The 20,217-nt window shown below is 47.3% G+C and overlaps 2 protein-coding genes across 2 annotated transcripts in view; one reads left to right on the forward strand and one right to left on the reverse strand.

Moving 5' to 3' along the window:
• Positions 1-20,217, forward strand: part of SPOCK1 (SPARC (osteonectin), cwcv and kazal like domains proteoglycan 1) — a 261,044-nt gene that overhangs the window by 145,771 nt on the left and 95,056 nt on the right. The gene's annotated exons all lie outside the window — the stretch shown is intronic.
• On the reverse strand, positions 2,312-19,517 carry LOC140258088 (uncharacterized). Its single transcript, XM_072348036.1, has 10 exons — positions 18,794-19,517; positions 14,117-14,231; positions 5,053-5,168; positions 4,833-4,924; positions 4,279-4,403; positions 3,924-4,086; positions 3,727-3,833; positions 3,438-3,548; positions 3,168-3,286; positions 2,312-3,003 (listed from the first exon to the last, which is right to left on the reverse strand). The coding sequence occupies exons 1-10, from the start codon at positions 19,515-19,517 to the stop codon at positions 2,312-2,314; spliced, it is 2,364 nt and encodes a 787-aa protein (XP_072204137.1).

A 20,217-nucleotide genomic window follows, 5' to 3' on the forward strand; every position in this document is an offset into this window, starting at 1 on the left:
CTGCAAGTACAAGAGGAAATACAAGGGTCATTGAGACATTCTCCTGCTGCATAGCTCCTTTTAGAACAATATCAGAGCATTCATTAAAAAAACAGACCGATACCTCTGGATACCTCTGCTATGTTGAGTGCACCCTCAGTAAGTTCGCAGATGACACTAAGCTGGGAGGGAGTGTTGATCTGCCTGAGGGGAGAAGGGCACTACAGAGAGACCTGAATAGACTTGATCGATGGGCCAAGGTTAACGGAATGAGCTTCAACAGGGCCAAGTGTCAAGTCCTGCATTTTGGTCACAACAACCCCAGGCAACCCTACAGGCTTGGGGAGGTGTGGCTGGAAAGCTCCCAGACGGAAAGGGACCTTGGTGTGCTGATGGACAGTTGGCTGAATATGAGCCAGCAGTGTGCTCAGGTGGCCATGAGGGCCAATGGCATCCTGGCTTGTATTAAGAATGGTGTGGTGAGCAGGACTAAGGAAGTCATCCTGCCCCTGTGCTCAGCATTGGTGAGGCCTCACCTCAAGTACTGTGTCCAGTTTTGAACACCTCAGCACAAGAAAGACATGGAGGTACTGGAGCAGGTCCAGAGAAGGGCAACGAGGCTCATTAAGGGCTTGGAGAATCAGCCCTACGAGGAGAGACTAAGGAAGCTGGGGCTGTTTAGTCTGAGGAAGAGGAGGCTGAGGGGAGACCTTATCATTGTCTTCCAGTACCTGAAAGGTTCTTACAGTGAGAGTGGGGCAGGTCTCTTCTCACTACTGACTTGTGACAGGATGAGGGGAAATGGCCTCAAGTTGCGCCAGGGCAAGTTCAGGTTGGATATTAGGAAGAACTTCTTTACAGAAAGGGTGGTTAGGTACTGGAATGGGCTCCCCAGGGAGGTGGTTGAATCGCCATCCCTGGATGTGTTTAAGAGACGTTTGGATGTGGTACTGAGGGATATGATTTAGCAGAGGTTTGTTGTTGTTGCGGTTTTTTTGTTGTTGTTTGTTTGTTTGTTTTGATTTTGTTTTTTTTTTTTTTAGAGGTAGGCTACTGGTTGGGCTGCGGTTGGACTTGATGATCGTCAAGGTCTTTTCCAACCTGAGTAATTCTATGATTCTATGATTCTATAAGAGTTTACCTCTCAGATTCTCAGAATCCCACCTCTGTGACCCAAACAACCATTTTTCTACTCTTATAAAGCTGCCTGGAAGCTCTTTTCCAGTTAGACTATCGTAGTTCATCTCTGCAGTGATTACCCAGAATTGTGACATTCTATGAGAGAGCATTCCTTTCTTCTGTGCAGCATCAGCTACCACTTCAGTCCAAGGCAGACTGGCACTTGCATCCTCTTGCCTTGTAAGAGGACCAGGAAAACCCATCTCATAAATATGTGGATGAGAGGCTGGTGCAATTGCAGGAATTCCAGGGTTTTTGTGACACGAGGTGATTTAATTGGCACCTGGCCTGATGGCTGCAGATGGGTTCCATCTGTCTCAAAAGGAAAAGTGGATCCCTAGCCTAGGAGCTGGGCTTTAAACTAGGTATGAAGGGGGAAAGGGATGAAACGAGGTTTGCTAGATGAGCCTGAGGGAGCAATGATGGGTTTGGGGGGGAGGCCAGTGACTCAGCTGAGTCCTCTACACCAATGCACAAAGCATGGGCAACAAGCAGGAGGAGCTGGAAGCCATTGTGCATCAGGCAAACTGTGAGGCAAGGAAGAAGGGGCATAAGGGCTCTATAAGAGTGTGTTGCTGAGTTTGGGCCTGGGAATAATAAGGTTGAGTCCATGTGGATCAAGGGGAAAGCCAACCAAGCTGACAACCTTGTGGCGGTCTGTTATAGACCACCTAACCAGGATGAATCAATGGACGAGGCGCTCTATGAGCAGCTGGCAGAATTTGTTCCCATGGGGGACTTGGACTTCCCCGATCTATGCTGAAAATACAGAACGGTGCACAAGCAGCAGCCTGGGAGGTTTCTAGAGTGTGAGGAAGATGTGTGCCCCAGAACGGGGCTGCAGCTGCCAGCCTGGCCTCCTCCACGGTGTGCGTTGGAAACGTTGCGCCCCGCTGGAGTCGGGGCCAGAACCCAGCTCAGCATGAACCGGGCTGCGGGGAGGAAGGAATGGGTTGGGTGCTGGGGAAGGGAAGCCCGTGGATCCAGGCCCTAAAGCTGCCCACCTCGGGAAAGGCAGAGAAGAACCAAACTGACAGTGGCATAAGGGAATGAAGTTTTATTGAGATGGATTCAGGTGATATTGGATAGGATTAGGGTTAGGGTTTGGGGTTGGAGATTGTATTGGAGCGTGAAGACGGCAGCTCTCACGGCTTCAGCAGGGCCGGCCGGTGATGTGCTGGGCCCGACGTGGTACCCGGGAGTAGCTCCGCCCCTGGGCTGGCCCTCGCCGCCTGGACCGGCTGGTGCGGCGTCTTCGGGGCTGGCTGTCGGTGTCCGCAGCCCGGCGATGGAGAGGCGAGCGGCTGCGAGTGCGGGCCCGCCCCGGATGTCTGGATGGGCTTCCATCGGCCGCTGGGGAAGCCCTGGAGGACCCCGGTGCTGCCGGTGTGCTGGAGCTGCGGGTGCAGCTCTGAGCACCTGGGGTTGCCGTCGGCCCGCTCCCACGGTGTCTCTGGGGCCGGCTCGCAGATTCTGGGGCCCGGCGCCGCAACGGAGAGCGGCTTCTTGTCCGGGCCCGCTGTCCCTGCCTGCACCTGAGGTTGGTAGAGTCTGTGCTGCTCTCGGCCATCAGAGCAGCACTGTGGGTTCTCCCACGGCGTCCCCGGGACTCATTCAAGATGTTTTCATCCCGGCGCAGACGTGCAGGGATTCTCCTGCGGTCCGTCCTGCTCTGGATGGACAGGCCGCTGCTCTCAGGCACACAGGAACGGTGATCTGGCCCTGATGGTGCCTGGCTGGAGGTGCCGGAGCTGCTGCTCTCTGGTGACACAGAGCTCTCCGATGGCTGCAGTCCCTGCTGGCTGGTGTTGCTGAGGCCAGCAAGAGCTGAGCTGGTGCCGGAGGCTGTAAGGGGAGGCAGGAAGGTGAGCAGGATGGAATTCCAGCCACGGGGTGGAACTGGCTCCCGTTTGTCCCGGGCTGGAGGGATTTGAGCAAGGCCGCTCTGAGCAGCCGCTGCCAGGCCTCGCCTGGCCCAGCCCAGCAGCACGCGGCTGTTTGCCTCTTACCGGTGCCCTCTCCAGCACAGCTGTCGCACTCCCAGCTGGTTGTGTCCTGACTCAAGTTGGAGCAGAGTCGGTGTGTGCCTTGTGCAGCACAGGAGCTGCAGAGGAGCAGCTGCCAGGGCCTGTGGAAAGCAACGGGTTGTGGCCGTGAGCACAACGTGCCCTGAGCCAGGGAGTGCCCGGCACAGCTCTGGTGCTCAGTCTGTGCTCCCCCAGCCTGTGGTGAGGCTGCGATGCCACGCAGAGCCCCAGAGGGCAGCTGAGCTCACTCACCCCTCTCCTAACTGCTCCCTGCCAAGGGGGTAAAGGCAGTCGCTGGCATCGCAGCGTCGGTGCCGATCTCCCAGTGCTGCATAGGCATTGTTGTCCTCCCATGTTGGATTTCTGCCAGAGAAGGGAGGGAATGTGATGAGCACTCACTGGCCCAGAACTGAAACTAACCCATGAAATCCATCCATCCCCTTCCACCTTATCGCTGGTTCCAACTTCCCAATGATGCTGTGGCCCATGTTAATGGCTGCCAAGGGCCAGGCATCTCAAGAGCTGTCTGAAGGACACCAACCTGAATGGGATTCGGATCCCCATAGTGAGCATTTCTGGAATAAGTGAGTTCCAGTCTCGGCACAGGGGGCACTGGAAGCAGTAAATCCCTGCGCTTAGTGCCTGTTCCTGCAGCAGAAACACAAGCAGTGTGGGTGTGAGCCAGGCCTGGTGCTGCTGAGCGCCTGCGGTGCCGCAGGTCGAGGGGAGGGCTCCTACCTGGATGCAGGCCCGGTGGAACCAGGCGTGTTGGCAGGCTGGGCACACCATGGTGCCGTACGACCTGCTGTCATCTACGGGTTCCATGCAAATGATGCAGGTCGTGTTCAGCTCCGGTGCTGCCTGCACTGCCTGCTGCGGGCGGTGCTCCCAGCAGAAGGCCCTGGGGGAAGATGGAAGGGACGGGCGAGGTGAGAAGGGCTGCGAGGAGGGCAGAGGACCGGGAAGGAGCCCCAGGCCTTGGCTCTGGCTCTGTCAGGCTGCTCTGCTGGGAGGTTCACAGCGCGTTCCTCGCTGCTGTGGCTGGTGCTGACAGCAGGGTTGGAGGCCACAGGCCGCACCTGGCAGCTCTTACCTGTAGCGGTTGAAGTGCTGGGTGACACACTGACCCTCTGAGGCACAGGGGAGGTGGAAGCTCCGCTCACAGTCCAGGTCTGCGCAGATAATGGTGGCCCCCGAACTGCCACAGACGAAGCAGAGCTGGAAAGAGCAGAGCAGCCCCCATCAGCTGCAGGCTCAGGGCCGACGCAGCGGGCCCCGCACCTCTGGGCAGGGCGCAGGATGTGGGCAGGGCTGGGTGGCACTCTGCAGAGCTGCCTGGTGAACAGGGCTGGTCTGCAAGAGCAGGAATGTCTCCTGGAGCTGGGAGGAGGGGCTGGGATTGCTTTCTTGGGACCAGGCTAAGCTCTGCTGGCACCAAGCTCCCTGTTCCGGTTCAGTGCTCACCCTCTGCTCTGCCTCCCTCACTGTGCGTCTCAAGTCTTCAAAACGAAAACAGGCACTTCTGTTATCTGTTCCTGGTAGACAAAGACCACTGGCAAATACCTGTACAAGAGGAAAGAGTGTGACCTTGTTGTGGCAGAAAGGAGAGGACCATTACTTGGAGGAAGGAGTCAGGAGGGAACTCACCACACAGAAACTATGGAAGTAGAATCCATCTCCCTCGCGTCTGCGTCCAAGTATGGTCGAATACTCGTCCACTCGGCCACAGAGCACGCATGCTGGAGAGGAGAGAGTAACAGCAGTGAGCACCTTGCAGGGCCAGGTGCCCCCTGGGCTGCTCTGTGCCGGCTGTGCCAGCTGAGGGGCAGGACCACAGGCCGTGCATGCAGGGATACTTGGCTCTCACCTGGCTCTTCCGAGCCGGCAGCCTCCTGTGTCTCCGCACACGCCGTGCGCGTCGACCGAAACCAAGTGCAGAGTTTCTGTCCCATCGCTGATGGTCCTCGTCCTCTGCGTGCAAACCTATGGGAGAAGAGGGACGAGGCTGAGTTGGCGGCTCAGGCCCCCGAGCGCTGGGGAACCGGCCTCCCTCCCTGGGCAGCCTCAGGCAGCCCCTTCCTCCCTGCTCACCTCACCAAGTCGCACTGAGCTCGGACTGAGCCCCGCAGCCTCAGCCCTGTTCCTCAGCCCGCGCGTCACAATGGCCGTTCCATTTGATGTCATTCTTGGGTGCCCTCAGCCCTGTGAGGTGTGATGGCGTCACAGAGGGTGGCACGGTAACAGCAGCACAGCTGCAGGCTCAGCTCGGTGTCGCCTGGTCGAGCTCCGCCCAGCGCCGTTGTGGGTGGTCATGCACCACGTCTAGATGCCCTTGGCCATGAGGGAATGGTGCTGCAGTTGTAGAAGAAGGGGCTGCAGGGAGGAGGCGTCTCTTGCAGCCAGCGCACAGTGAGGGGCCCGGTGCCGGACGCAGCCCTGCTGGAACCCGGCGTGTTGGTGCTGCCGAAGGCACCGGGCGGCACATCCACCCTCCTGGCCCCACCTGAACGCTACGGGGCCTGTGGCTCCAGCAGTGTCCCAGTCGAGCGTTTACGTCTTGCCGTGATGTTCTCCAGGCTCTGCCTGTGGGCTGTTGCCCGCTGATAGTTGTACCACTCACTGCAATAAACGACTCACAGAATCACAGAATCTCTCTGGTTGGCAAAGACCTCTACGATCACCGAGTCCCACTGACCACCCCCCAGCTGCCCACGTCCCTCAGGGCCACATCCCCACGCTTCTGGAGCGCCTCCATGGACGCTGACTCCCCCAGCTCCCAGGGCAGCTGTGCCGGTGCCCGACCGCTCTTTCAGCACAGATGTTCTTCCTGACATCCAACGGGGACCTCCCCTGCTGCCATGTGAAGCCGTTCCCTCTGGTCCCATCGCTGTTAGCTGGGAGAAGAGTCCGACCCCCACCTGGCAACAGCCTCCTAAAGCCAACATCTTGTGTGGGGAAGCCTTGCACTGGCACAGACTGGATCTGATTAATTAACAGAACGCACACCGTGTCCTCAGCCAGTGCTCAGCAGCTCAGTTGTAGTAAACTGAGCGCATCCCGGCCATGTATGGATGTTACCTTTAGAACAACCCTGTGAAAGCATCATCTCCATAGGGATAGGGAAATATAAGCAGAGTGAATGAAGTTATTTGCCCAAAAACAACAGAGGGAATCGTGGACACAGTTGTGGTCTCCTCTCCGTTAGACTGCACTGCTTCTGGAATTAGCACATCTCTGCCTGGGTGCTAAAACCAAATGGAGCTCCTGGACAAATGAGTGAGGAGCTTCCAGGACCTCAGCCTTGAATTAGAAAGATTCACATTTGAAAGATTCACATTTCTAAATCTGTTGCATGGCTTTACTGTCCAGTTTTGGACACCTCAGCACAAGAAAGACATGGAGGTACTGGAGCAGGTCCAGAGAAGAGCAACGAGGCTCATGAAGGCTTGGAGAATCAGCCCTATGAGGAGAGGCTAAGGAAGCTGGGGCTGTTTAGTCTGAGGAAGAGGAGGCTGAGGGGAGACCTTATTGCCGTCTGCCAGTACCTGAAAGGTTCTTACAGTGAGAGTGGGGCAGGTCTCTTCTCACTAGTGACATGTGACAGGACGAGGGGAAATGGCCTCAAGTTGCGCCAGGGCAAGTTTAGGTTGGATATTAGGAAGAACTTCTTTACAGAAAGGGTGGTTAGGTACTGGAATGGGCTCCCCAGGGAGGTGGTTGAATCGCCATCCCTGGATGTGTTTAAGAGACGTTTGGATGTGGTACTCAGGGATATGATTTAGCAGAGGTTTGTTGTTGTGGTGTTGTTTTGTGTGTGTTTTGTTTGTTTGTTTGTTTGTTTGTTTTTAAGAGATTGGCTACTGGTTAGGCTGCGGTAGAATAAGAAAATAACCAATTATCTTTCACACTTTAATTAACATTTGTAAATATTTTATTTTGTGCATTCAAAGCCAATGTTATTGGATAGATTGAATATTGCTTTCTGATATTCCTTTTCATCATAGTTCCTTTCAGCAGTATATAAAGACACACCGGAAGTGACTTCTTGGTTCATTAAGTTCAGTCCCTCTGCAATGGTATCATATAAACTTTTTCATTAGCCTACCAAGTTCTATCTTCAGATGAAAAGATTTATTGCCACTCTACTCCAGCAGGAAGAATCCGTAGCATCAGTCCTTTTGATCAAACACCTACTAATTTTTATCCTAAATTTATTCAAAGACAGCTAAAATTTCTGGAGTTTTCCTAAGTGGTTCCTCAATATTTATTTTGAAATAATCATCTTCTCTGGTTTTGCTAGACTAAGCAAATGTTCTTACTTTTTGCTCCTCATAAAGAGAGCTTCCTTATGACTGTTTTCCTCCATAACAGAGCTAATTGGGTTTGACTGCTGAGTTCAGTATAGAAATAAAACCCCAAATTATCACTTCATCATCTTGATATTTAAAGTCTTCACACATCCTTAGATGTAATATTCCCTCTGAGTTACTGATTATTGAGACTTTATTCTTAATTTCTTAAATCAATCTCCTCTTTAACTGCCTGTTCCATTCATCCCTGCTTTAAATCTCCTTCTGTGGGCCATGTACCATATCTGCAGTTTGGAAGTCCATATTGCATTTGGGCCTTTTGCTGAGCATTCTGAATAATAATTCTGGCTTTCAGGTTCTGTGTATCTCCAAATGGATTTTGAGCCTAGACTTGTGTAAATTTATGTTGAATTGGCTTTTTCCAGGATTTCTACATAGCATTTTGCATTTGTTTGACCCCAAATAGAAACATTACGCTTAATTTAAACTAAAGTAAATTCCTTAGGCTCATCTCTATTATTCCTTTGCTATCCATGAAATCTGTGGAACCTACAGTTTTCAGCACTGAGACTGTAACTTCGTCTCCCACATTCTCAGTGAGGAAACTACAGAAACACTGAAGGCATCTAGGAGATCTCCAAACCCAGTGTGTTTCCCTTATTGCTGACTAAGGCTTCTATTTAACCTGATCTTTATGAAGTTCATTCTTGAAGAAATCCTATTAGAGAAGAATATCTGTAATCCCATGTTTTTCTGCTAATGGCTGTTACTCTGCTGAAAAATAATAATAATAATAATAATATAAAATAAATTAAAAAAAGAGTAAAATCCTATGCTTAGTGAATTCATTGGAAATCTTTCACTGGCTTTAATGAGCCCAACACAATTCCAGATGCTTTAACTTCACAACACTGCTGGTCCAAATTTATTTCCTTCTCAAGAGTTTCGGAGATCAGATTGAATGTTTTTGTCACTGACTGCATTGTACTTTGAGGTATATTCATCTTGATTCCACTTGCTGCAGGATCGTTCTTTTTAAGGTGATTTCCTCTACATCCAATACCCAAAATTTCTTTTCTCTATGCAGCACATTTTTTTATCATCATGAGAAAAGGAGGATGGGGAGTGAGTCTGACATAAAGAGGCTATATCTAACTAAGCATTACATGTAAACTATGTATAAAATTCAGTGTTTAGAGCTCTAACTACTATGAAACTTAAGTGTGTGATGGTGTGAAAGGCCTGTCTGGAAGTGAACATCAGAATAGGTGTCTGTGCAGCAGATTCATAGAGGACAAAGCTAGCAGGAAATCATAAATATATGAAGAGTAAAATAAGGGCAATATAATGTTTGTTCTTCAAAAGTTTTACTGTCTCACTGGGTTATTTTATTGGCTGCAGAATTATATACACAGTCCTCCTGATGCAGCTTGTCAAGAGTTAGCATCCAAAGCTAATCTAGCCTACAAATGCTCTTGTCTCCCAGGAAGACTTCTGAAAGTCTCAGGCTCCAACTAAGTTTTTTTAGAAGGTCAGTCTATGCTGTACGTGAGTTATCTGGAGGAAGGCTGAGCTAAAAGCTCCATCACCTCCCTTGTGGCATTTGTTTACTACCGACCAGGACTGTCAGCTATATACAGCATGAGAGACATTGTCTCTTTTGTCTGAAAAGCTCCTTATGCAGTTTGGAGTGAGCAAGAAATGAAAATAGTAGTTGTATAAATGTCATCTGCTTGGCAAATGTCAAGAGATTTGACAACACGTGACTAATGAGCAAGCAAATAAAGTTTAGTGGGAATCACTGTCTGTGTATCCTGGCCCTGTAAGAAAATATTAGCTTTGAATATGGAGTAGCTGGGCAATTCTTGGATTTTCAATACTTACTCAAACAACTGTAAGGCGTCTTCATTATCGTCACTATCATTAAAATGCAAACAGGAAACTATTCAGCTGTGGGACACAAAAGGACAGCTGTACAAGCTGTCAACATACCTGTCAGCAGTACCATATTTGACCACTGACCTTGTAAACCTTGTAGGTTTCGATTTAACTTGAGCTGCTGGCTGTCTTTCTCTATGACTATATTAATCCTCAGAGGACCTGGATTCTGTAGTTTTCTTGGTTTACCACAGCCCAGTATATAAAGTTTATCGTATCCCAGTAGTTTATATTTCTTTACTTAATCTCTCTCTATTTTCTACATGCTAAAAATCTTAACCATGGAATTGCTGGAAGCAAATCTGTACTATTTAATGAATTTGTATAATTTTACTGCTTCTCCTTATCTTCAATCTGTTGAGTTCTCCAGTGAGTCAGAAATTATTATTTAATGTTTACAAATGACCTCCAATGCTCTGAAAATTATTCTCCATTTATACTGTAATCTGTTTACTGGAGATTCTAAATTTATTGCTGGTTTTTCTGCAGAAGCCCCAGGACATGAATGTGTTCCATAGAAAAGTCTTTTTAGTGCTAAAAAAAGGCACGTTTTTCTAAGATCGGGACTATTTGCAGCAAAAGAGTTTTATTAAAGCTTTTCTTCAATTTCCAACGTGCCATTATATTTGAAAATGTATTAAATGTACTGCATTTTAAAATCTGCCTTTTGATAAATGGCACTACATGTCCAATTGCAGCGAATATTACAAACAATATATTTTGTATGAAGTTTTAAAAGTGGATCTTAAAGAATGCCATGTTTCTTTTGATGCTGGTCAGTTTTGCTTTTTACAATCGTGTCTTAAATATGATGCAGACTTAACTTTTAAACTTAGCAAACACTGATCTTTATTGCTCATAAAGCACTTAGGCCAGAGTTCTTTCATGCGTCTCACAGTGCACAGTTCATGGCTTTCCACTCTGTCAGGAAGGAAAACAGCCCATCTAAATGTGGATGTGGATTATCAGCAGAGACCTGCTGAATTTCACATCTTATTCAACACCTAATGGTCCTCCGTCATCTCAGGCACCAAATCTCCCTAGGAAAAATGATCAACTCACACCCGTGACCACACTCAGGAATTCATCAGCAAGTATTTTGACTTTCATTTTTGAGTCAAATGTTGCTTAAAACTACTGCTAAAACCTTTCTTACATTGGTTTGCAATAGATAAGCAATGAAGACATGGGTGACAGCTTATAGAAGTTGAAAGAAGGTAGACTCATGATTTTTATCCCTTCCAAAGCCATGCAGTTCTGTCTAATAGCTTACTTTGGAAAGAAACACTATATGAAAACAGTAAAAAAATAAGCTTTTTGCATCATTCATTTTCTTAGTTGGTACAAGTTGCGTTATGAAAATTAACTTTTAATCTATTACATCCCGCTTCTTTAATATTTCAATTTCTATCACTCTGCTTTCATTAATAAGCTTATGATCGCCTTCTTAGAGCTCTGCCAGAACTCATCAAGAGCTCAACCTACAGATTTTCAATTTAGTCATTTTACATCAGATTAATTCAACCAGTGAACCATGACTGACATTATTTATGGACATGAGCCACCGAAGTACAATCTCTTTAAAGCTCTGTACAGTGAGAGTACTAATGATGCTGGAAATCAACCCAAAATGTTTTGCTTCTCTGAATATGTCTAGTCAGACGTTACTGTTCTGCTTATAAATTTATAATGGAAAGGCAGTGCTGTGCTATTAACTTTTCAGGCAGAAAAGAGTAATGCCAGAAGCATTTATATAATGCTTGTACCTCTAGATTTAGACTATACTTCAATGTATGACATTGTCGTTCCTGTGAGCATCTCAAGTATCTTAAAATGTGGGGAGGGAAAAATCTTTATATGTCTGTGTAACATTTCACACTTCTTAGAGTTCAGACCATTTTTTAAGGGACTCAAGGAAGGAAACACTATACCAATATGCCTTGTAATCAGGAGATCATATCACCAATGCAAAACTTTCTCTAATAATTCAAAAGAAGGTATACTTGAACCTTGGAAACTAATAAGGAAAAGGAAGTTCTCTTTCGTTGTCTCACTTCTTTCTCTTATTCTTCCTCTCTGGAATCTGCTGTGAAAGTCAGTGCTAAATTCTCAATGCCGGTAGTCAAAAGACCAGATTTTATCACAGAACAAGCCACTTCATGGCTCCTTAACACTAAGAAGAGTTATTGCTTCAGGACTGCAGCCCTCAGGATTTGGATTGGTGGAACTGATGGTCTGAAGGCTGTGAATAGGAAGTCCATGAGATTGCTTATCATTTATCAAGGGCTATATATTCATTCTAAGCCACCTCGCTGGCTATAATGTAGAGCTGTCTAAAATAAATAAGTAAACAGCAAATATATCATGATAGATTGTGTAACATTAATGAAGTGTAATTACCAAGAAACAATTCTGCAGAACTGTGCTCTTAAATTATTGTGGAGGAGCAGGGGCAGAAAGACTAGCAGGTCTGCAGATTAGTTAAGTGGAAATTATCAAGCCTCCATTGTGCTATCAATTATTGGATTTATGTTCTCTGCTTTAACAATGACATTTTAAAAGGTTCATTGTAAATAAATACATGTTGTTTGGTTTCAATTTGAAAAGGCAAAGTTTCTAGCAGAATCCAGGCATTTATTTCCTACTTTTACTAGCAAATGGAGGGCGGGAGGTGGAAGTGATAACTTGTACTGCTGTCAGTGTGCAACTGCCAGCTTTATGAAATGAAATATTGCAATTAGATACAGTTCTTAGAAGTGTAATGTTTATTTTTAATGAATGTGGTGCACCATGAGGTGGATAGGCTCCCTTTGTTCATGGATTAGTTCTTAATTTTGTAGTATTATCTGTACAGTCTATGTCACCTCAGTTTGCACAGCTAAGCTCCCTGCTGAGGCGTTGGGTTTTTTTCTCACATTGGCACATTTTGAGAAAGGGGGAACAGAAATGGGCATAAAACAAACATGGCTTTTCAGCCATAAGTATGGAGTAGACATGTTCTAGAGTTTTCCGACAAAATGGTTTCCCTGTCAATTCAACAAAACACTTCTGGAACGTACAGAACTGTTTTTGACAAGAACGTGTCTTAGCTCAGAAGAGTAAGTAGGTTGGAGTAGACCTCAAATGTAGAATGTGTAAGAGAGATTCAAGCCTTCTTTTTCAGGTAGAAGTGTCTTCTGGTTCTTCTGATAAGTGGCTATTGGTTTAAGTTTTATAACTTTCCCTCATAGTCTGTAGTTTTTATTCCTTTCTCTCCATGTTAATTACAGAAGGGATTTCGTCTCATTAGCCTAGGTGACTGCCCTAGTTGCCGGACTGTCAAATTGGTATCAGTCCGTGTCTGACCAAATGAATATTTAATTAATTACACAAAATTAACTCAGTAGCCTGATGATAATGACATTCACCTGAGACCCCAGCTCTGCTGAGTCTATACTGCTGTTGTTAATGGAAGAGTAAACACAATCCATTCCCAAGACTTTCCATTGTACATCCTTTGAGGAGTTAGTAAAATCAGACTGATTTAATCAGTACCTTCTGTCTTGATGGCATGACAAACTCATTTTATCTAAAGATTGTCAACAGTCTGTATCATAAAGTTACCCACAAATGATTTGAGTATTCAATTATCTTTTGCAGCTAGAGAAATAAGACATTGTTTTCTTCTATGATTATCTCAAGAGACAGCCTGTGGCTTTGCTCCTGGAAAAGCATCTCGAGACATTTTGATTCTTGTTTTCATTATTTAGAAGTGATCTTGCATTTCTTTTTTCATATTTTATTTCTGCACTTAGAGATGAAGAACATTGGATTATGATTTCAGAAAAAATGAAATTCTTGGCCTGGGTATTCACTGATCTCTGTCAAATGCCAACTATTAACAATAAAATCCCAGTCTTGTTTCTTCCCCATTTTCTCAGATTAATATCTCTTGTACGTTGGTATTGCAAAGCAGACATTCCCAATAGCTCACAATTTGCCTCGTCTTTACTTTCCCAGAGGGGTTTGGAGGGTTGGGTTTTTTCAGAACTATCTTTGCATACTGACAAATAGGTTAATTTCTATCATTATCTCTCTTCATACTTTTCTGGGAAAAGCAAATGCTTCCGAGCATTAAAAGGAGCTGCTGCTTGTCCTGCAACATCCACAAAAAAAGATCTCACAAGTCTTGTGAATGCCTGGGATTGCGATCACTCTAAGAACTGTTTTTGTTTGTAAATTACCTCAATGGTATAAATTGAAAGTCACCTGGTTTTGTTCTGAACTAACATTTAAATTGTCACTGATAAAGATGGCAGCCTTAAAATTTTCAGATGATTTTGAAACTTCCAACTGCAAAAAACACAGGAGGCTTCATAAACATAAAGACTAAGTGTGATGGAATCTTTCTCTTTACATCAATCCATGAGAGTTCTCTCTTGGTGAGAAACTTTATTCTTGTTTCTTCTCATACTTGGATGTTTTTAGCATTTTATAACCTTAATATAAAAACTAAATTTTGAAGGAAATCAGTAAAAGGTTCACTCAGATTGATACAAGCTTTTTTTTTTTTTTTTCTTCAGTTAATCTTCAAACCTTTAAGCTTGAGTTGGAGTTTTCTAACATCATTTGGTGGGAGAAAGGCTCTTTCCAACCCACAGTTACTTGGCAGTAGCACACCATGCATTATGCCTCACAAACTACCTTGTTTGTACCGATACACTGTTATTGCACGCCTTGTTATGGCTTATGTCAATACTGTCTTTGTAGTATTCATCTGTTTCTATGCAGCTGCTGAAGAGAATTGTCTTTGTGTTTCCTAAATGTATAAAGTTAATAACAAATAGTGTCTGCACATGCTAGATTTGTTATTGTAACTCAATAATAAAGCACAATGTAAGATTTTTGTTCCTTTGTTTAACGAGTTAAGAAGCCAAGAGAAGAGAGTTAGTTAAAAAGAGTTTAAAATGCCATGAGGAAAACAAACCTGCTCTTTTAGCATAGCATCCAGTCTGTTTCCTTATTCAGATGGTGGCTCAACAGAATGAAGTACGGGAAGCTTGTATGTCCCTTGCTTTTTCATTCCTCTTCTTTGTAAGTTCTTTCTTTGTACCTTGTTGGCATCTCAATTGATGGTCCATGTTGAACAGAAAGGACATTTTGTAGTTTCGTTATATGAATTAGTCAGTTCTTTGTTGCTGTATGTTTTAATGCTGTGTGCCATTATTCTGAGTAATCATCAGGCTTTAAATCTCTCTCAAGTCCTTTGACAGATTTTTCAAGTCTTAGCTAATCCAGTTTACCTGAAACCCACGTGTGACAAATTGAATTACACTGTGGTCATTCCCACTTAGCACCTCATCCATAGTTAATTTCTTGAGCTGCTGCGTTTTATCTGTGTATAAATTTTTCATTTGCTACAATATTTTAGCTTAGCAAAGAAAGAGCTCAGACGTCTGAGAGTGTTTTAATTAGTTCCTTTGTTAGCTCAGAAGTTTTTTGCTTTATTTTTAACCAGCTGCCTGTAGAACTGAGGTTCATCATCCTTTCAGAAACTCATATGCCAGTTTTTTGGTGAAACATAATGAGAGTTACTTGTTTCATAATGAGTTTCACCCACTCACTTGACAGCACATCAGCAATATGATGAGTGCTAAAATGTAAACCCTGCCCAGTTCATAGCTGAGTGTGGTATAGGTTTGTCACCGACACCTTAGGATTATGACCAATGCAAAATAAACTGTAAATTGTTAATCACAGGTTTGCATATGGGAAAGGAGGGAAATGACTGAAGGTTCAGGTGATAAATATAATGATGGAGAAATTGATTAAAAAATAGAATCACAGAATCACAGAATTATAGGGGTTGGAAGGGACCTCTATAGATCATCGAGTCCAACCCCCCTGCCAAAGCAGGCTCCCTATACCACGTCGCACAGGTAGGCGTCCAGGCGTGTCTTGAATATCTCCAGAGAAGGAGACTCCACCACCTCCCTGGGCAGCCTGTTCCAGTGCTCCGTCACCCTCACCGTAAAGAAGTTCTTGCGCACATTCGTGCGGAACTTCCTATGCTGGAGTTTCAGCCCGTTGCCCCTAGTCCTGTCCCCACGCACTACTGAAAAGAGACCAGCCTCGCCACTATAGCTCCCACACCCCAGGTATTTATAAACCTGGATCAAGTCCCCTCTCAGCCTTCTTTTCTCAAGGCTAAACAGACCCAGTTCCCTAAGTCTCTCCTCGTAGGGGAGATGGTCCAGGCCCTTCACCATCTTTGTGGCCCTCCGCTGGACTCTTTCCAAGAGATCCCTGTCTTTTTTGTACTGGGGAGCCCAGAACTGGACACAGTATTCCAGATGAGGCCTCACCAGGGCAGAGAAGAGGGGGAGGATCACCTCCCTTGACCTGCTGGCTACGCTCTTTTTAATGCACCCCAGAATGCCATTGGCCTTTTTGGCTACAAGGGCACACTGCTGGCTCATGGCCAACCTGTCGTCCACCAGGACGCCCAGGTCCCTCTCAGCAGAGCTCCTTTCCAGCAGGTCTTCCCCCAACCTGTACTGGTGTATGCAATTATTTCTACCGAGATGCAAGACTCTACACTTGCTTATGTTAAACCTCATCCGGTTTCTTACTGCCCAGCTCTCCAGCCTGTCCAGGTCTCTCTGAATGGCCGCACAGCCTTCAGGCGTGTCAGCCAATCCTCCCAGCTTCGTGTCATCAGCAAACTTGCTGAGGGTGGCCACTATCCCCTCATCAAGGTCGTTGATGAAGATGTTGAACAAGACTGGACCCAGCACAGACCCCTGGGGGACACCACTAGTCACAGGCCTCCAGCCAGACACCGCACCGCCAACGACAACCCTCTGCACTCTGCCAGTCAGCCAATTCTCGATCCACTTCACCGTCCACTCATCTATCCCATACTTGCTCAGCTTTGTTATAAGGATGTCATGGGGGACCGTATCAAAAGCCTTACTGAAATCAAGGTAGACTACATCTACCGCTCTCCCCCCGTCCACCCAGCTAGTGACATCTTCATAAAAGGCCACCAGGTTGGTCGAGCACGACCTCCCCTTGGTGAACCCATGCTGAGTACTCCTGATAACCTCCTTTTCTCCCAGTTGTCTGGAGATGGCATCCAGCACAAGCTGTTCCATCACCTTCCCTGGGACAGAGGTGAGGCTGACTGGCCTATAATTACCCGGGTCATCCTTCTTGCCCTTTTTGAAGACTGGGGTGACATTGGCCATCCTCCAGTCTTCAGGCACCTCCCCAGTTCTCCAAGACCTTTGAAAAATTACAGAGAGCGGCTTAGCAATAACCTCCGCCAGCTCTCTCAGCACCCGCGGGTGCACCCCATCAGGTCCCATGGATTTATGGACATTAATGTTTCCTAAGCACTCACGGACCACCTCTTCCCTGACTAAAGGGAAATCTCCCATTCCCCAGATTCTCTCATCAACCACCGGGGACTGGGATTCCTGGGGGAGAGCCCTTTCACTAAAGACAGAGGCAAAGAAGGCGTTCAGTATTTCCGCCTTCTCAGCATCCCCCGTTACCAGAACACCCCCCTCACTTAGTATGGGGCCCACATTCTCCCTAGCCTTCCTTTTGCTGTTAACGTACTTAAAAAACCCTTTTTTATTATCCTTTATCTCCTTAGCTAGATTCAGCTCCAGGTGGGCTTTAGCCTTCCTGGTCACATCTCGGCAGTCCCTGACTACATTCTTATATTGTTCCCAAGTGGCCAGACCCTTTTTCCACATATCGTGTACTTTCTTCTTTCTGCGGAGCTTGCACATGAGTACCTTACTCATCCACGCAGGTCTCCTGGCACCTTTTCCTGACTTCTTAGTTACAGGGACGCACCGATCCTGAGCCTGGAAGAGGAGCCGTTTGAATGCTAACCAGCTCTCACAGGCCCCCTTGCCTTCTAGCACCCTGGCCCATGGGATGGCCCCAAGTAAGTCCCGGAGGAGATCAAAGTTGGCTCTCCTGAAGTCCAGGGTAGCAATCCTACTTTTTGTTTTGCTTCCTCCGCTCAGGATCTCGAACTCCACCATCTCATGGTCGCTACAACCCAAGTTACCCCCGACTTTTACTTCCTTAACGAGTCCTTCCTTGTTGGTGAGAATAAGGTCCAGCAGCACCCCGCCCCGCGTCGGTACCTCGACCATCTGCATTAGAAAGTTATCTTCAATACACTGCAAGAATTGTCTGGACCGCGCATGCTTGGCCATATTGGTCGTCCAGCAAATATCTGGATAATTGAAATCCCCCAAAAGTACCAACGCCCGGGAGCGTGATGCTACTTCCAGTTGGCTACGGAAGGCCTCATCAACCTCCTCTTCCTGATCAGGAGGCCTGTAGTACACACCCACTACAGTGTCCCCCTTACCAGCCTGGCCCTTGATTCTCACCCACAAGCTCTCGACTGCTACATCACTCTCCCCCAGGTGGAGTTCAATACATTCTAGCTGCTCTCTCACATAAAGAGCAACTCCACCACCCCGCCTTGCTAGCCGATCTTTCCTAAAAAGGACATAGCCCTCCATGACAACATTCCAGTCATGCGAGCTGTCCCACCACGTCTCTGTGATCGCAATGAGATCATAGCCATGCGATCGCACACAAAACTCCAATTCTTCCTGTTTATTCCCCATGCTTCGCGCATTAGTATACAGGCACTTGAGAGAAGGAGCATCTCCCCACCTCTCTCCATGCCTTTGAACCCCTTTGTCAGCACCCAACACGCTCTGCTTTAAGCCTTGAACTGCCACCTCAGACCCAGCGGCCCTCATTTTGTCCCCTTCCCCCTTCGTACCTAGTTTAAACACCTGTCAATTAGTCCTGACAGTTCCTCGGCTAGAACCCTCCTACCCCTTGGAGACAGGCCGCTTCCATCTGCAGCTGTCATGCCAGGAGCCGAGTAAATTCTCCCATGATCAAAAAACCCAAAACTCCTATGTCGGCACCAACTCCTTATCCATTTGTTTAAGAGGTGGGTTTTTAGGCCCAACTCAGTATCCCTCCCTGTCACTGAAGGTACAGATGTAATAACCACTTGTACACCTGTACTGTCAACTACCCTCCCCAGTCTCCTGAAGTCATCTTTTATGACCTTCAGGCTTTTCCTACTGACTTCCTCACTGCCAGCCTGAATTATCAGCAGGGGATAGTAGTCAGTAGGCCGGATCAGATTGGGAAGTCTCCCAGCAATGTCCCTGACTCGCGCCCCAGGGAGGCAGCACACTTCTCTGTGTGTAGGGTCGGGTCGGCATATAGGGCCTTCTGTTCCTCGCAGAAGGGAGTCACCTATGACAACTACCCTTCTATCCTTCCTCGTGGAGGAAGTCTTGAGGCGTGGGTGTGACCGCTTACCCCGAGGCTCCCTCACAGATGGGCCTGCCTCAACATCCACGCTCACCTCTTCCACGGGTTCCAGGGCCTCAAACCTATTTTGCAGAGGCACCTGGGGAACCGAGCATGGTCGTGGGCGGGGATACCCAGCACGCCTAGCTGGTATTTGTTTCCACCCATCCTTTTCTCTCAAACTATTTTGGTCCGATCGGCTACTGTAGGACAGAGGCTCCGCCAACAGTCCCACACCCCTTAGCTCTTCATTTGAATTGCTAGGTGTAGGGGAAGGCTGAGGGCGCACTGTGGCAGGAGCACCATCTGTCTGCATACTCCTTTCTATAACCTGTTTGTGAGGCAACCGGGGGGGACATGCTCCTTGGGGAGCCTCAGCTATGTTCCGGGATCCCGAGGCCAATAGGGCCTGGCACCACCAGTCGATTTCATTTTCACTATCTTTAATGGACCTCAACCTCTCGACCTCTTCCTTCAGGCAGACCACCATACTAAGCAGATCATTTATCTGGTCACACCTGAAACAGGCACAGCTGCCATCGACTGGCACTTCAAGGGCCAGGCTGTGACACTCACTGCAGCCTGTGACTTGCACGCTAGCGTGCCGCTTGTGGACCTCGGTCTGGGTCTTCACACTCCTCCTGGCAGCAGCCTTCCTCCTACCTGTGCTGGGGACCTCTGTCTGGGTTTCCACATCTTTCCTGGCAGTTACCTTCCTCCGGGAGGGAGCCATAGCAACCCAGAAGACCCCACTAGCAAAATCAGAAAAGTTTTACCAAGTTTTGACAAGTAGCTCTGTCTGGACCCTGTTAGTGGTGGTGCTGCCCACGACCTGGTATTAGAATGCTGACAGGTAGACCTGCACTTACCTTTACCCTTCACAGAGACTAGGTTGCTTCTCTTCTTCCGTGTGGGCAGGGGCGAAGCCCCTGCCCTCCTCAAGGCCTTTTAAAGAAGAAGAGGGCGAGGGTGGAGAACCGTTGCCTTGGCAACGCCCCCTCCACGTGTAGCCTGGGAACGCCCCCTCCACGTGGGCCGCTCTCTCTTGAGCTGCCGGGCTGCTCCTACCTCGGATGGATGAGGGAAAAGCCGAGCGAATCCCCTGGACACCCCTCGATAAACAGCCTCAGCTCTGCCAGGGGCAGCTCCGAAGCAGCGAACCACGGCGATCAAAAGGGCAGAGAAGTCATTGTGAGAAGAACAATTCCATGCTTAGTTTTGACATAGTGAGCTTCTGATGTGGACAGGGCACTCCTGAGAAGGAATCACAATAATAGGAAAAATAGATGGAAGAATAAACCAGAGAGAGCCTACAAAGCCTCTCAGACTTCCCAGGTAGAAGTGTAGAAAGATAAGAAGATTGGATTCTTAGAGGCAAAGCATCAAAATGACCCTGAGAGACCACCTAGAGAGAATATAATACTTAATATGGC

This window comes from Excalfactoria chinensis, chromosome 13 (genome assembly GCF_039878825.1).
Source record: "Excalfactoria chinensis isolate bCotChi1 chromosome 13, bCotChi1.hap2, whole genome shotgun sequence".
NCBI classification, from domain to species: Eukaryota; Metazoa; Chordata; class Aves; order Galliformes; family Phasianidae; genus Excalfactoria; species Excalfactoria chinensis.

Bases quoted from the DNA above. Each gene is read 5' to 3' on its own strand.
- LOC140258088 (XM_072348036.1), bottom strand. From the start codon at position 19,517: ATGGCTCCCTCCCGGAGGAAGGTAACTGCCAGGAAAGATGTGGAAACC. The intron at 4,925-5,052 runs GTGAGAGCCAAG...TCTCCTCTCCAG, and splicing joins TGCCGGCTCGGAAGAGCCAG to CATGCGTGCTCTGTGGCCGA. The intron at 4,087-4,278 runs GTAAGAGCTGCC...ATCTTCCCCCAG, and splicing joins CAGCACTTCAACCGCTACAG to GGCCTTCTGCTGGGAGCACC.